This window comes from Cloeon dipterum, chromosome X, assembly GCF_949628265.1.
Source record: "Cloeon dipterum chromosome X, ieCloDipt1.1, whole genome shotgun sequence".
Lineage (NCBI taxonomy): Eukaryota > Metazoa > Arthropoda > Insecta > Ephemeroptera > Baetidae > Cloeon > Cloeon dipterum.
In genome coordinates, this window is record NC_088790.1 from 12,709,380 (window position 1) to 12,723,172 (window position 13,793).

Sequence of the window (13,793 nt, forward strand, 5' to 3'; positions counted from 1 at the left end):
TACTTCGTCCGAAATATACAAAGTTCTAAATATAAAGTTTTACGAAATTTCCGTACGTCCTCTAGTGTCCTGGAAAAATAATTTTGCAAAAAATACAAATTGTCCCAGGATTTAATCATATTTCAAATTTCGCTTCCTCTCTGTTGTCAATGTAATAATTAAAACTGACTGAAATAATGTTTGCGTTATTGTTATAGCATCGCTTCTTATGTATTACAGAATTGTAAATATTTAGACGGTCTTTTTCATTTGCAATATTTTTATCCATAAAAAATTGACTGTCATATATTTAAAGCATTTGTCGGTCGAAGTTATTTCACTTCAAAATCGCTTTCCAGTAAGGAATGTGTTTTTTTGCCGTGAAACGTGTGTAGGACAGCATCAATAAAGTTGTAGCTCATGACAGTCAACAAGTCGTCATATCCATTGCTTCTACATATTAATTGTGCTCTGGATTAACATAAATAACCGTGAGAAAATAGATAAGCTGTAAAAAAGGTACATATTGCTCTACATTTGCTAACAACTATAAACAATCCAGTAACGACAGAAAAGAAATGTTTATATGCATAAAATTAAAATGCGTAAAATGTTTTATTCAAAGAGAAAAGGTATGAAGATTGATCAGCCTATAAATAAATATTAAAACTCTTAATGATACATAACATGAAAATAAAAAGGCCCTGCAAAGCTCATTCTTGATAATTGTGTTATGTCTGTTTTTAGAGCAGTGCTGAGATTAATTTCAACTCCCACTCGAAGCAGAAATAAACTTTACTCTCGTGAAGCCGTAAAAATTTATGTCTACTGAAACCAGGCCTGAATAATCCACTCTAATTAAAGCTCAATTTTCTTTACGTTCATATGAAACTTAAAAAACAGTAATATTTCTTCTACAAGTGGTATGCATTTAGATCTATCCCAGAAGCAAAGACGTCATTTCTGTGTAACAAAAATGGATTTGAAAGTATATTTTGAGTTTATTTTATTGTTCCTGCCACGATTCCGAGAAATTTCAGGACCCACATTGTTATACTATACATATAATTCAGCATACGTGTTTTTATTTCTTAAAATAATGTGCGGAACATTTCAAGTACAAGCGATCATTACAAAAAAATCGCTGCTAGAATAACGTTGCAACTTTATTTGATAAGATATTAGATATAAATAAAAAAACAGTAAAACTCATATTTTTCCTTTCTTGGATTTGACATGAATCGACGAGTCAAAATAATGTGCAAGCCCATAAAACGTGTCGTTTCACGAATGACAAAAGCTGTGGTCCAACATTTGCACTGCAATAAAAGTTGTTTCCACTGGCCTTTTATTGCACTTTGGCGAGTTTACCTGACGGGCGAGCGGCGCCGCAGCTGACTGGAAAAGTCGGTCGCGCGTCAAAAGTTCTTTCGGTCGTGAGGGCGCATGCATCGACGGCTTTCGCGACCGGGGCAGCCACCTCCGCCGCCGCATGCCCTTGGCCCCCGCGGAGACGGAGGGGGTCGGGGCTGTGGGGTGAGAGAGCGCGAGTGGTGACCGCCCCCTCAGCCCAGTAGCTTCAGTCGCAGCTGGCATGGCGGTGGCGCCGAGTGCACCCATCCTCCTCTTCCTCCTGCTGGCGCTGCTCGTGGCCGCCGACGCCGCTGAAGCCGCCGCCGACGACGACCTCGACCACGAGCACTATGACGAGGACGACTACGACGACGATGCAGACTACCCCGTGGTAGTGTTGGACGCTTTCATTCCTCGTGCACTTGACTAACGTGGATCTTTTCCATTACTCTTGTATCTGATTTCGTTTTGCTAGAAAAGCGGATATTTATTATCATAATTATTTTTCTTACAAGCACTCTTGAGTAGAGCTTGTCACGGCCATCAATTTAACTTTTTACATTTTTTTAAATATTATTTAAATATTTTGAATAATTGCCGGGGAAATATTGTAGGACTGTGCTGTAAACGAGGCAAAACAGCGCAGAGTTTATAATAGCACCTCCGACTATGATTTAGTTTTCCTCTAAATAACCATGTGCTTAAGATTTTGTTCCTTTTTATCATCTTTAATAGATATTAGTTTGACCATCAACAACATCTAGTTATTTAATTTTTGAGGAGAAGCAACTTTTTTTATAGCTTCTTTCCCAGCCATTTTTTTTACAATTTGTTTATAAGAATATGCGTAAAATAGCCTAAATAACATTTTTTTTTTATACGGAGAAACTCAGGAAAAATTAAAATATAATAATTGCAATTGCCTGAATCTTTATCAAGATGATGACTTCAAATGACCTAGACATTAAAAGATTTGTTGATTTTAATAATAAATTACAATTAACGTTTTTGAAATTAAATGAGCGGCAGAATATTTTTTAAAGAGTTAAGTTGAAAATACATACGACTTGCAACAAACAAATAAATGCCACAGGTTAAAATATTGAAACAAAACTAAAAATCTATATTTAAAATTACAAAAAAAAAGTTGAAACCCGATTAAAGTTGGGCAAATATCTGACTAAAGTGATAGCCTTGGAAAAATATCCTCAATTAGAGCAAATTCTGCGGTTTCCCACACATATTTTGCTAGTTTAGATGGTTTGCCAGTATTTTTATTTGTTGCTTTTTACTTAATCATTGATCGGAAGCTCAGAACCCGTCTAAATTTCACAACCCTATTTTTCTATCAATGGTAGGAATAAAAATCTAATTTCCCAACGCATGCCTCGGGGTAGGATCTACCTCCTGCTGTTCCTGACACAACAACCGTAACTTCTGTTGCTCCGACTGAGGGAGGAACTAGCCCAATTATTGCAACGTCAGAGAATCCCACTGTTATCTTCCAAGCTACAACCACAGAGGGCAACTTAACCGACGAAGATGAAAAAGCTCTGCACAGGTGAGACGTATATGTGATTTTTTAATTAAATTAGATTTTATTTAATTTAATTTAAACTCAGGCAAAATATTGTGCAAAGCTCCTTTTACGTGCTACATGAATGTGGGAAAGTTAATCAAGTATAGTTTACTCAAAGCAAGTAAATTTAATCAAGGACATGCTGCAGATTGCTCAGGTTTCCAGTCGGAAGGAATAAATAACAAAGCAATTTTCCTCCGTGGGCCCTCGAGAGTGATACATAGGCAAATCCCTATTCACCATTATGTACGGAAGCAAGGCAGCAAATTTTAATTGCCTGCGATGAGTTTTCACGTCCCTTGTGAAAATCGAGCGTCTGCGTTCGACGCCCTTTGACCTTTGGCCCGACGCATGGTCCATTTTATTTAGCCGCACCCGGCATATAGCGGTCAGCGGGGGCTCCTCGTCTGCCTGCTTTCGGTCCAAAAAAAAGTTGTGAATTATTCATTGTGAATAAGAGTGACGATGGTCCATTCACGAGCACTTACCGCTCCCAAAAGTGATGCACGTCCAATTTGCTGCTCTTCATATGTGCAAAAGGTGGCAAAAGTTGATCTACTTTGTCATCCCTCGTCCTTTTGAAGAGTGAGAAAAGTCGAGAGGCGTTTGCTTTGCCAATCTGACAGATTTATCTTTTCGCTGATCGACGGGGACGGAAAAGAGGAGTGAAGGGAGTTTCCGCTCGCAAAATTGCGCACTGCGTAACATTTTTATATAGTTTGAAATATTTGTTGTGTAGCAACCAAGCAGAAAGCACCTGACAGAGTACAGCCTAAAAGAAAATAAATTATTGCCGTGCTGCGCGCTTCAATGGGCTGAAAAATAATGTTTCTGATAATATGAATATTTTAAGAACACGCACTTGGAAATCACGAGGCAAATATTTTTCCAATGCAAAGTTGCTGTATACGATGGATGCAAAAATATTGTTTGGTTTTTAATTGAAAGAATTATATTTTCGTTGAGTTCGTTTTTTACTAATATCGATAGCATATTAACGATGATTTTTCCAAAAATGTCAACGTTTTTATGAATTAGTCGTATTTTTTTATTTAATAGTGATATCTACACAGAAGAAAATTTCACACATAATAAACAGTTTCTAATGTTTCTCACAGCTAAACTAATTACTAAAACATTACCTGGTATCTCCTATCAAATTTCCATCCCACTATTGGTTTCAGCAAATTAGAGCTGGAGATGTGGAGATGCTGTACAAATAAGGAAAGTAATTTAAATATCTCGGGCTTAGTAATGAGAATGGCGGGTTGTGTGCTCAAACTTTTGTTTAATGAGTTTTTTACGTCGTAAATCGCACTTTTTGCTGCACTCTTTCTTTTGTTATGAAGCAGCAGCGTGTTACATTTCATTAAAAGCTCGACCTCTCACGAATTTAATGAGTTACAAATGACCTGGTTTCAGAAGATCTTATTACAGCACCCACGCAGGAAATTGTTTTTATCTGAAAAGCTTATATTTTTCCAGTGGGTTAAAATGAATGTCAGCTTTTAGCTATGAGCAGGGGATTGAATTTGTAAACAATTTCGACGAAAGGCGTAAGTATTGGCGTAAGTATTGTTTTCAAGGGTCAGTGCGGTCAGTCTATCAAGTTGCTATGAGAGAGCTGAATCAATTACAAACTTTCACTCCGTATTGGCACGATTCTGAATTTTCTGATGAATTTAACTAAATTCAATTGACATTTTGTCAGTTACGGAAATTGCAGAAACACAATATAATCAAAGTTTTATATATAATAATTTACAATCAATTTTCAATTGGCACTAGGTCATTTTTTAGATGTGGAATGGAAAAGTTAAATCGCAAGAATATATAGTTTTCCAAGATGTCTATTGCCAGGAAATTGAAATACAATTCGATAAATTAATTTGAAACGAAAAGAGACTAACAACAACATTGATCCTGCACTTCGAAAATATTCATTCCATCTTGAGATTTAATTTTTCCATTCAACATCTTAAAAATAAGGTATCCGGCCTGGGCTTGCGGGTAAAATTGGAATGCTAATATCTATTCAACATACTCTGCCATGTATTCATTTTCTATTAACGTGTTCTTTGCAATTTTTTTTTTTAAAAAAAGAGAAAATAATGTTCCACCATTTTTAATCCAGGCATAAAATAAGCATTGGAAACTCGTGTTATCATCAAGGATGGTCTTTGAGAGTACGATTTAAAATTCTAAGTCGGAAACACGGAAACAAAACAAATTATATTCCCCTTAAAATTCATCTTTCCGCTGACACATATTTTTTTTAATTTACTGACAAAATCCACTATTTTGCACATAAGTTTCCATCTAAGAAAGACATTAAGTAAATTTACTTCAGCCATTTGAGTAAAATTTATTTGAAAATAAGGGACCAACGCATAAAAGTGAACGTTGGGGTAATAGCTTCCAATTTGCCTCGGCATTTATTTGCAATCACGCGGTGGGTCGTTTGATTTCGCAGTTTGGTGGTGGACGGCAGCGAGAAGGAGGAGCACGAGGGCAGCAAGCGGGCCGGCTCGACCCAGGCCAAGGGGGCGGCCACCATCACCAGAGCCATGCACAACAAACCAGCCAAAGGCATCAAGGACAAGGGTGCGCATTCCAGGTCCAACAACAAACACGGCGGTGAGTGGCAATCATTTGGCAGTAAAAGGATATGCAACCGGCACGACGCTTGAGAAAAGCCGGTTGCATACCTACCCAAGCCTTTTTATATTTGAGTAGTGCAAAACCTGTTTTCGATGGTTGTCTTAAGAGGCTATATTTGGATTATTAGTAACACCGCACATCACCGCTAGAATCCCCTCCTGGTGCCAATCCACCGCGGCATTGGGAAAAATACATTAAATCCACCGGGATTGGCACCTGCCCTTGACCTCTCGCGTGTGTCTGAAAGGGTTTTGGGTTCCACCCCTTCAAAACCAGCTTTTGCACACTAACAATAATAACATTTTGAACTTTTTTGTTTGATCGCACCGCACTGCGCACAGGAGTTGAGTTTTTGACGCACTAAAACCATAGCCATATAAATAATCTTAAGATGTCAAAATAGCCAGCCCAATGGCGTATTGAAACTAAGATGACAAATTCATATTTGCTTATTTGCCGAAGAAAATCAGCTAGTATTAAAATTTCCAAATTGATGCTCATTTATCAGATGCGACGAAAATTTTTGACAGTTAAATTCTCAAACTTTATTAATTAATTAACTGTTTATTCCTCTCCAATGTCATTTACATACATACATACATATATACATATATATACATATAAAAAGAGTTTTTTTTTTTTGCTCTTTTTATCCTTGTCCGTCCGAGGACCGGGAAGGGCGCGCACTGCACTAGCACGAATGCTGAAACCCGGGTCCCAATAACACCGCGAACGGATAACATGGGCGCACCAGGCCGCACAGGGACCCAGCCCACTGAAGGGCCACTTGCCTCTGCACCGAGGACTGCATTGAAACGCTAGACATTTGTCCCGTGAAGCCAAATCACGCATGCTGGAAAGGTGCAAACCAGCAAGTAGCGAGTCGGCGCCGGTGCGCCTCCCAGCCCGTCGAGCAATTTGAGCAATTCGAGTCACTAAACTAACCACTTTTTGCCATCTCTGACATTGGGTAGCCAGTATTAGATCTCCGAACTGCTCAAATACCTCACATTGCTTTGACACTCCTGAGAGTGCCTTAACAATGCGAGCCAACGGGCTGGTTTTGCCCTATACTGGAACCCCGTTACCGCCTAACGCATGTATTGTTGTTCATATTCTGAATCACCTGCTTAAAAGATATAATTGTTGGATTTTTTTTTCGCTCTTTCTATCCATACCCGAGGACCGGGAAGGGCGCGCACTGCACTAGCACGGATGCTGAAACCCGGGTTTTTATCAGACATAAAAATTCTTACTTACGTCTTACAAGCTTAAATTTGCATTAAAATAATGGTCGATTTGCTTCTGAATTTTATAAATGTTAAACATATTATCTGTTAGTAGTTTACATAAATCTGTTTATCATCGTCTGAGCAAGTCACGATTGCTTCAGAAGAGATTAAATTTGATGTTTCCAAATGTGGCAGATTATTTTTATTTTGCATCTGCATCATGGTTTGGATTTATAATGAAGACAATCTTACTTGTGATTGTGTTTAATGCATTCTACCGATCTTTAACGATTGAAACCTTTTTAACCGTGATGTAGGAGAAACCTTTCGAAATAAAGAGCTTTTCGAAGATACAAAACAATTATTGGTGGGGATCACCGACAATGAATAACGAAACATGAACTCACTGAGGAAGTCTTACATTTGCAGGAACGATGAATAAATTATGACCAGCTCTACAAATAACCACTAAAAGGCTTCCCAATAAATAAAGTTAATTGTCTTTGAATAACTTATCTTCAAACTACATCCATCTCATTTTAAAATATATATTAACGACTCATTTTCTATTCCAACGCTTCTCTCGTTTAGTTTGATCATGCGTGAAATCTAGGTTTGCAGAAAATACGAGCTATTCAAGACTCGTTTCTCTTTTTTTTATCGAGGAAGCAAGCGAACACTTCTCGAGCCAATAAAGAGCGTTAAACATTTTAGAAGGCATGAAAAGGTGAGCCAGTCATCGATTTGGCTGCTTTTTCCTCTTTTTGCGCGCTTTCCTCTCCGCGGATCCAGCCACGCTTGCAAACAAAATAATCCACCACGTTCGCAGCAGCAGGCATATTTCATCATCGCAGTCTCCATTCTGCGAGCAAAGACTGGAATACAAATCAGTTTTCGGAAACTTCTCTTTCAAAGGTTGATTTTCTTATTCCAAGAGTCTGCATAGTTCGTGTGATGGTTTCTGCGAATGCGTCGTTCCTTTTAATGGTTACCGTCGAGAGCAAACATTGGAATTTCAATGGAAATGCCTCTTTTATAAATGGCACCGTTTCTTCAAAATGCTCCAGCTCTTGTGTGTTTAATATCTTTTAAATGCTGCGATGTCACAAACACGAACGAATTTTAATCTGATGCCAGCTTGCATACCATGCTATGCTGTATCGTGGGATTTCCTTGATCGCGTTTATTTAAAAAGTGAAAAAGAAGCGAAAGAAAAGAAATCCGAACGTATCCTTCTTGACAAAAGATCTTTTTCCTCGATTTGTCCAAATACTGTTGTTCTATAACGTGATAAAAAATTGCAGTTTTTGTTACATTAAAGGTTTGGGTGATATTTTTATAAAATTTAAAATGGTTTCAAGATTGTTAAAAAGCAGACGTTATTGATGACTGTGAACGTGAAATGAGCCTTATGTAGGGCTCAAACAAATAATTTTCAAATAAAGGATTAGCCATTGGACACCGTTCTAACCCGTTTTTCCCTTTTATCACTTGGAATTTAAAAATACATGGTTGTATGACATCATTGGATTCAAGTAGAAATACCGCAACGTTATCTTTTAACTGGATAGAACAAAATGTGGTGTTTCTCTGGCAATAATTACCCAAAACAGCTTGGGACAAATTAGTGTTATTTTTATTTTATATCTTATGAAATTCCATCTATATAATTTTGCTTTAAATCTTCCACGCAGATATGGAAAATACTGATTTCATTTGCAAGTTCGTTAGTTCATAAAATGTGTTGAAAAGGTCAGCAGCCACGTAAACCTGCATTTTACTTATTCATTATTGACATGAGAGCCACCATATGAAATGGGTCACACATCACACGTACATAACTCCACAAGCGCGGTCGGCCGTGTTTCATTGGTCGTCATGAGGCACTGAAACAATTAATTCCTCGCCTATGCTTCTCCATCTGCAGCTAAATTATCCTTGCATCTCACCGGCAGGCTCGCCATAAACACACGAAATTTGCATAGCTCGTTGTTGTTGCTATCGTCAGAGGGAGTTGAGTTAATTGCAATATGGAGGGAACAAACACGCTCCATAAACTGTCTGTCGCAGCAGACCTATATATTCTACTGCTGAGAACTGCTCTCCACAAAGCTATTCGTGTATAGTTTCGCAAGATTTGAACAATTGACGTTGCAGCATAATAGAAATAAGGATTAAACAGAGCTTTCCATCCTTACAATTCCTGCAGATGTTTGGAAAGTTAGAACGCTTTTATTCAAATTAAACAAGCTCAAAGAAATTAATTAATAATACATGTTTTTGGGAAAATTTTCACGATATAACTATTTTTATATTGAGGGAAAAGAATTAGTTTTTCTATTATTTCCCGGTATTTTTCCTTTTTTAATCATTTTTAAATATTTTCCCTATTAAATATATATGAGTTTCCTTATAACATAAGTTACGACCACGTTTAAAAAAATATCCATTCAGGATATTCATTTCCTAAATGGTAGCGCCAAATTTAAGTTTGTAAAAGAGATTTGCCATTTTTGGTTCAGTAAATCAACAAAACGATCTTATGCCTGAAATATTTGATGTTTTTTTTGTTTCAAAATATTTGTTAATAGTTTGAACTGACTGAAATTTCATAATTTGTGGCTCCTTTTATAACTGCATGGAATCAGAGAAAATTCACCTAAAACATCTCTTTCCACTTGTTACAATAATAGAAATGATCAAAAACTTCAACCCTTGTGAGACTGACAGGAAACCCCAAAAATATTGACAATTTTAGTTGATTCGGACGAGGCAACAAACACAATTTGGGGCTATACTCCGACCACTCCCATCGACCATGAGGACGAAGACGAAGACGAGGACGAGGAGGAGCAGCAGGCCAAGAAGGTTCTGACGCCGTTTGAGCTGGTCACGCGCCGACCTATCGTACCGACTCAACATCTCGGGCGTGAGAAGGAGGAAAAGAGCCGACTTCCAACCGACTTGCAGATGCGCCTCCGCAAGCTTGATTTTTACTTCACGCAGTTGGCAGTAATGTCCGAGGACTGCAGACGCCGACTCCTCTGCCAGCTGGCTGACCAGCCAAACGAGTTCCAGCCTCTGAGCTTCATTCTCCTCGAGGAAACCAGGTTAGTGATTTAATTTATTGATTTTTTAGTGTTTATGGTGCGTTAATTTTTCAATTTAGTTGTGGAAAAATCCAATAAATCATAAAAATAAGTAAATTAAGCTCCAATGAGTGATACCTAACAGTTCTAACTGTTTAGCAGAAAAATATCTGATTAATATTTGGAATAATTTTTAATAACTGAAAGTTTGTGACAAAAACTGGATAGTTTTCTAGCAGTCCCTTCTAACCCTGAACATAACATTGAGAAAAATAACTGAATGAAAACTACATACGAATTAAATTTTTCATTTTTCAAATCAGCCATCAATTGATTTAACTTTAGTGTGGCTTTTTTGTAAAGATCGGAATGTTCAAAAACGTTTTTTAAGTTCCTCTTTGACGAAGTTTCTGAGCACACCAATTGATTCTTGAGGGTCGAATTAGGTAAAGTGCGCAGTCCACGCTTATAGGTTCATATTGTTTTGGCGATAAATAAAGTTCTACTTGTGCTACGCACATCGCACTGGACTTTTTGGTCCGAAAAATATCCAATTTTCCTAATTCGACCCTCAAGAATCGATTGGTGTGCTCAGAAACTTCGTCAAAGATGGTCACAAAGTGAATAATGAGCACTTAATTTTAAAGACTTTAGAGTCATACCTTTAACCATCCAAAACCGTCTAATATACTGCCGGAAACCAACAAAAGCAACTGTAAATCCTGATATAAACCCAAAAAGCCTAAAATTGAGTACAAATATTTTGACAAAAAATTAAAATACTAAAAACATTTCTTGTTTCGACTGTTGCAAAATTTGAGAGTTGCTACTTAAAGTCTTTAAAGTTTAACCTTTCCTTTCCATCTTTCAAGTTGAATACTACTCTGATGATTCATTGTTGAATTTTCTGCGTTCATTGTCCCCGAGCTTTCGTTGGTCGGTAAAGATCGAACTTTATGTCTGTATGCCATTTGCATGCGCTGCTCTCGGACTATGTATCCCATCTGGCACGCATGCAGTGCGCTCAAGCTCGAGTGCGCGTTGGCTGTGTAAGCGGGGCCGCTTGTTTGCCATTCGTGTCGTGCCGGTTGCTTCTCATGCGAAAGAGCAGGCGCTCGATCTGCTTGCTAAAGAGGCACGCACCACTCTGCCGTGCAAGCGCAATTTTTCACACGAGAAGTGTCGTCGTGCAGATGAAAAATAGTCTGAATGAATTTGCAATCGTTTTCCTCCTTTTCTACGTGATTCATAAGCCGCGTGGAACTTTCCTCTTTTACGTGTCGTGATGAAAAGTTGTTTCCCAGGACGCTTCTGCTCAGTTTCAGAGGTGATTATGGCGGCGTGCGCGCGAGTTTGATGAGTTCGACTAATGGAGCGAGGCTGCTTACGTACATGGAGGCCACTGCCAGTGGGCAAGACAGGTAAGGCTTTCGCAATCAAGCTGATTGCAAACCGCACAGTTGATTCTCGCTGGAATCATGCTGGGCAGATCATTTCCGATTAATTCTGCGGCGAAGTAGAAATATCAATTTCAAGCAAACAAATAACTAACGAAATTAATAAACGTCTTTACGCGCATTTGCCGTTTTCGGCTATTCATTTTTCAATCAGATCGCGCGGATGCAGTGGATTCGCGTACCGTTGTCCAACGAAAGCGCACGACATGATTGACATGGAGGCCCTTGGCTTGTGGCGCGACATGTTGCGCTGGATGAGCGTCCAGGTGGTGGCCCTGCGCTCGACGGCCGCATCAACCTGACGGCAGCAGCCGCCGAGGCCCGCGCCAGCAGCCTCGGCAATCAACGATCTCCTCTCCAACCACATCCAACAAGTTATCTTCAAACAACGAAAGTAATCCGAAAATTCAACGTCTCCGTTTCTTTTTATTGGCCATTAATGGCGGAAATCAAATTTATTTTTATTTTACCCTCTCCAAGATGATTGCAGGAGCCGCAATCAGAGATATCATCTTAATAAACTAATTTTACTAGTGTTAAAATAAATTTCAGAGGCTTCTATTATTCTTAATTATACTTTCTTCAACAAGTATAAGTTCCGATGAAGAATATGGAAGGATTTATTTTTATTTCCTTCTTCCGAGGTACGAAATTTTTTCGATAGCAGTTAAATGAAAAGAAACAAATCAGGACTATATATATGTAACAGAAAATAGAATGGTCTAATGTAATATCAAATTTTGTGTCCAAGTGTAATATAACATGCTATTTTAATTAGTGAGAATTAATCTGTGATGCACCTGCGAACGATACATATCATTAAAATGTATTCTGAGGATATGCTCCAAATACATATGTATGTATAAATGTCAAAAATACTAACGAAACTCTGTAATAGCAATGGGCAATATCTTCAGCAGTAGTGGCCAGATTCACACGACGCGCAGGTATATGGTGGTAGCCGGGGTGTGAAAAAACGGTGAATAAGCGAGTCTTCTCAAATATTGAGTGTAAAATTTCGTTACACAAATTAATACCGTTGATTGGATCGAAAAACATACTCGCGATAGTTCAACAAAAAAGCAAAAGAGAGGTTTCAGCTGCCCATATTTCGACGCGGCGGGAAACTATTTTAACGCGAATCTGACCCAGCTGATCTTTTGTTTGCTTCTCATTACTTTTAAGTCTCTTGAGGTGAGAGGGTCTGATGCTCTTGCGGATTAAAAGTTTCGTTCGTGACTTTGTTTCCTTGAGAAAATAATTTTTGTTATAAACTGTTTAATTTAAAAAGTCATTTTAGGGGATGTGCAAAAGCAGTTGATTTTGTATTTAAGAAAATACTGAAAGCCGAAAATTTGGTTTTAGTTATTTTTAGATAAAATCTGGGCAAATCATCAATCAATCTGTCGAACCGAGTATAATTATTCGGACAAAATTTGTTTTGTGGCAAAAAACAATATCTTTAAATTCATATAAATTGTTTGTTTTCGCACATCCCACATTTATTCTGAAATTGTGCTGAAAGCAATTTTGTATTTCTATTTCAATCACATTTGTTGACAATTAATTTCATTCCAAATGGTGTCTCGATGTAGATCAAATTTTCGTTCTGTCAAATTTTAATTACGTTAAAATTGTGTCATGATAGGGGAGGGGCCTAAACTGTCTAGTCTAGTCCATATATAAGAGTCCTATTAGTACGTTAAGCAAGATACAATAATCCAAAAACTATAGCAAATTATGTGAAGAACACCAACTGGCATAGTAACAAAATACCTCAATAATTATATTAACACTAAACAGCAATAAAAAGGTGCAAATTAATTGAGTTAAAGATTGTTTCCTTTAATCGAACCCTCGCGGCTTCTCATCTTTCCTCGGCACCGACAAAAGTTTTGTGCTCATCGTTTATCTGACGCATTAGGAGTGTTGCCCCGCAAATAAGTTGGTGCAGCGCGGACGACGTGCCTTGGGGTTTGTTCCCAAAGTCTGCTGCCTCAAAGGATAACCGATGCGCAAGATAGAGCAGGCTGTGTGGCGGCCAACCTCTTTATTTGCTGGCAGCTACCTTTAATTAGCGCTCCAGAGGCGAATTTTCCGAAAAGAGAGCGATGGCGGATCGAGGCGGATAATTGCGACTTGGATGGAATTCAACCGGCCGAGGCACGCACAAAAGCACTTCTCAGAACAAAATCGTGCCCTTTGTTCGCATTCATAGGCTAATTAGTCACCTTGCTTCAATTCAATTAGAGACTCCCGTACTACTTGATATGCGCGTGAATTCCAAGGCCAAATGAAAATCAGGAAAATCACAAAACAGAACGCTTTCAGTTGTTGCTGTGTAAATTTAATTTCTCGGTTATTCGCAGTGTTTGAAGCAGTTTATAATAATAATGAAATACCTCACAGACTACAAAAGGAAGACCAACTAATTTAATTATGT

The 13,793-nt window shown here is 38.2% G+C and overlaps 1 protein-coding gene across 1 annotated transcript; it reads left to right on the plus strand.

Annotated features, from left to right (window-relative positions):
- Positions 1 to 1,542: 1,542 nt before the first annotated feature.
- Positions 1,543 to 13,178, plus strand: LOC135946709 (uncharacterized). The gene is made up of 6 exons (XM_065495034.1): positions 1,543 to 1,723; positions 2,730 to 2,893; positions 5,385 to 5,548; positions 9,563 to 9,914; positions 11,213 to 11,314; positions 11,505 to 13,178. The coding sequence occupies exons 1-6, from the start codon at positions 1,574 to 1,576 to the stop codon at positions 11,650 to 11,652; spliced, it is 1,080 nt and encodes a 359-aa protein (XP_065351106.1). The 5' UTR covers positions 1,543 to 1,573; the 3' UTR covers positions 11,653 to 13,178.
- The last annotated feature ends 615 nt before the right edge of the window (positions 13,179 to 13,793 follow it).

Coding starts and splice junctions, on each gene's coding strand:
- LOC135946709 (XM_065495034.1), top strand. CDS start 1,574: ATGGCGGTGGCGCCGAGTGCACCCATCCTCCTCTTCCTCCTGCTGGCG. Junction 1,724..2,729: donor ACGATGCAGACTACCCCGTG/GTAGTGTTGGAC, acceptor GCCTCGGGGTAG/GATCTACCTCCTGCTGTTCC. Junction 2,894..5,384: donor GATGAAAAAGCTCTGCACAG/GTGAGACGTATA, acceptor TTGATTTCGCAG/TTTGGTGGTGGACGGCAGCG.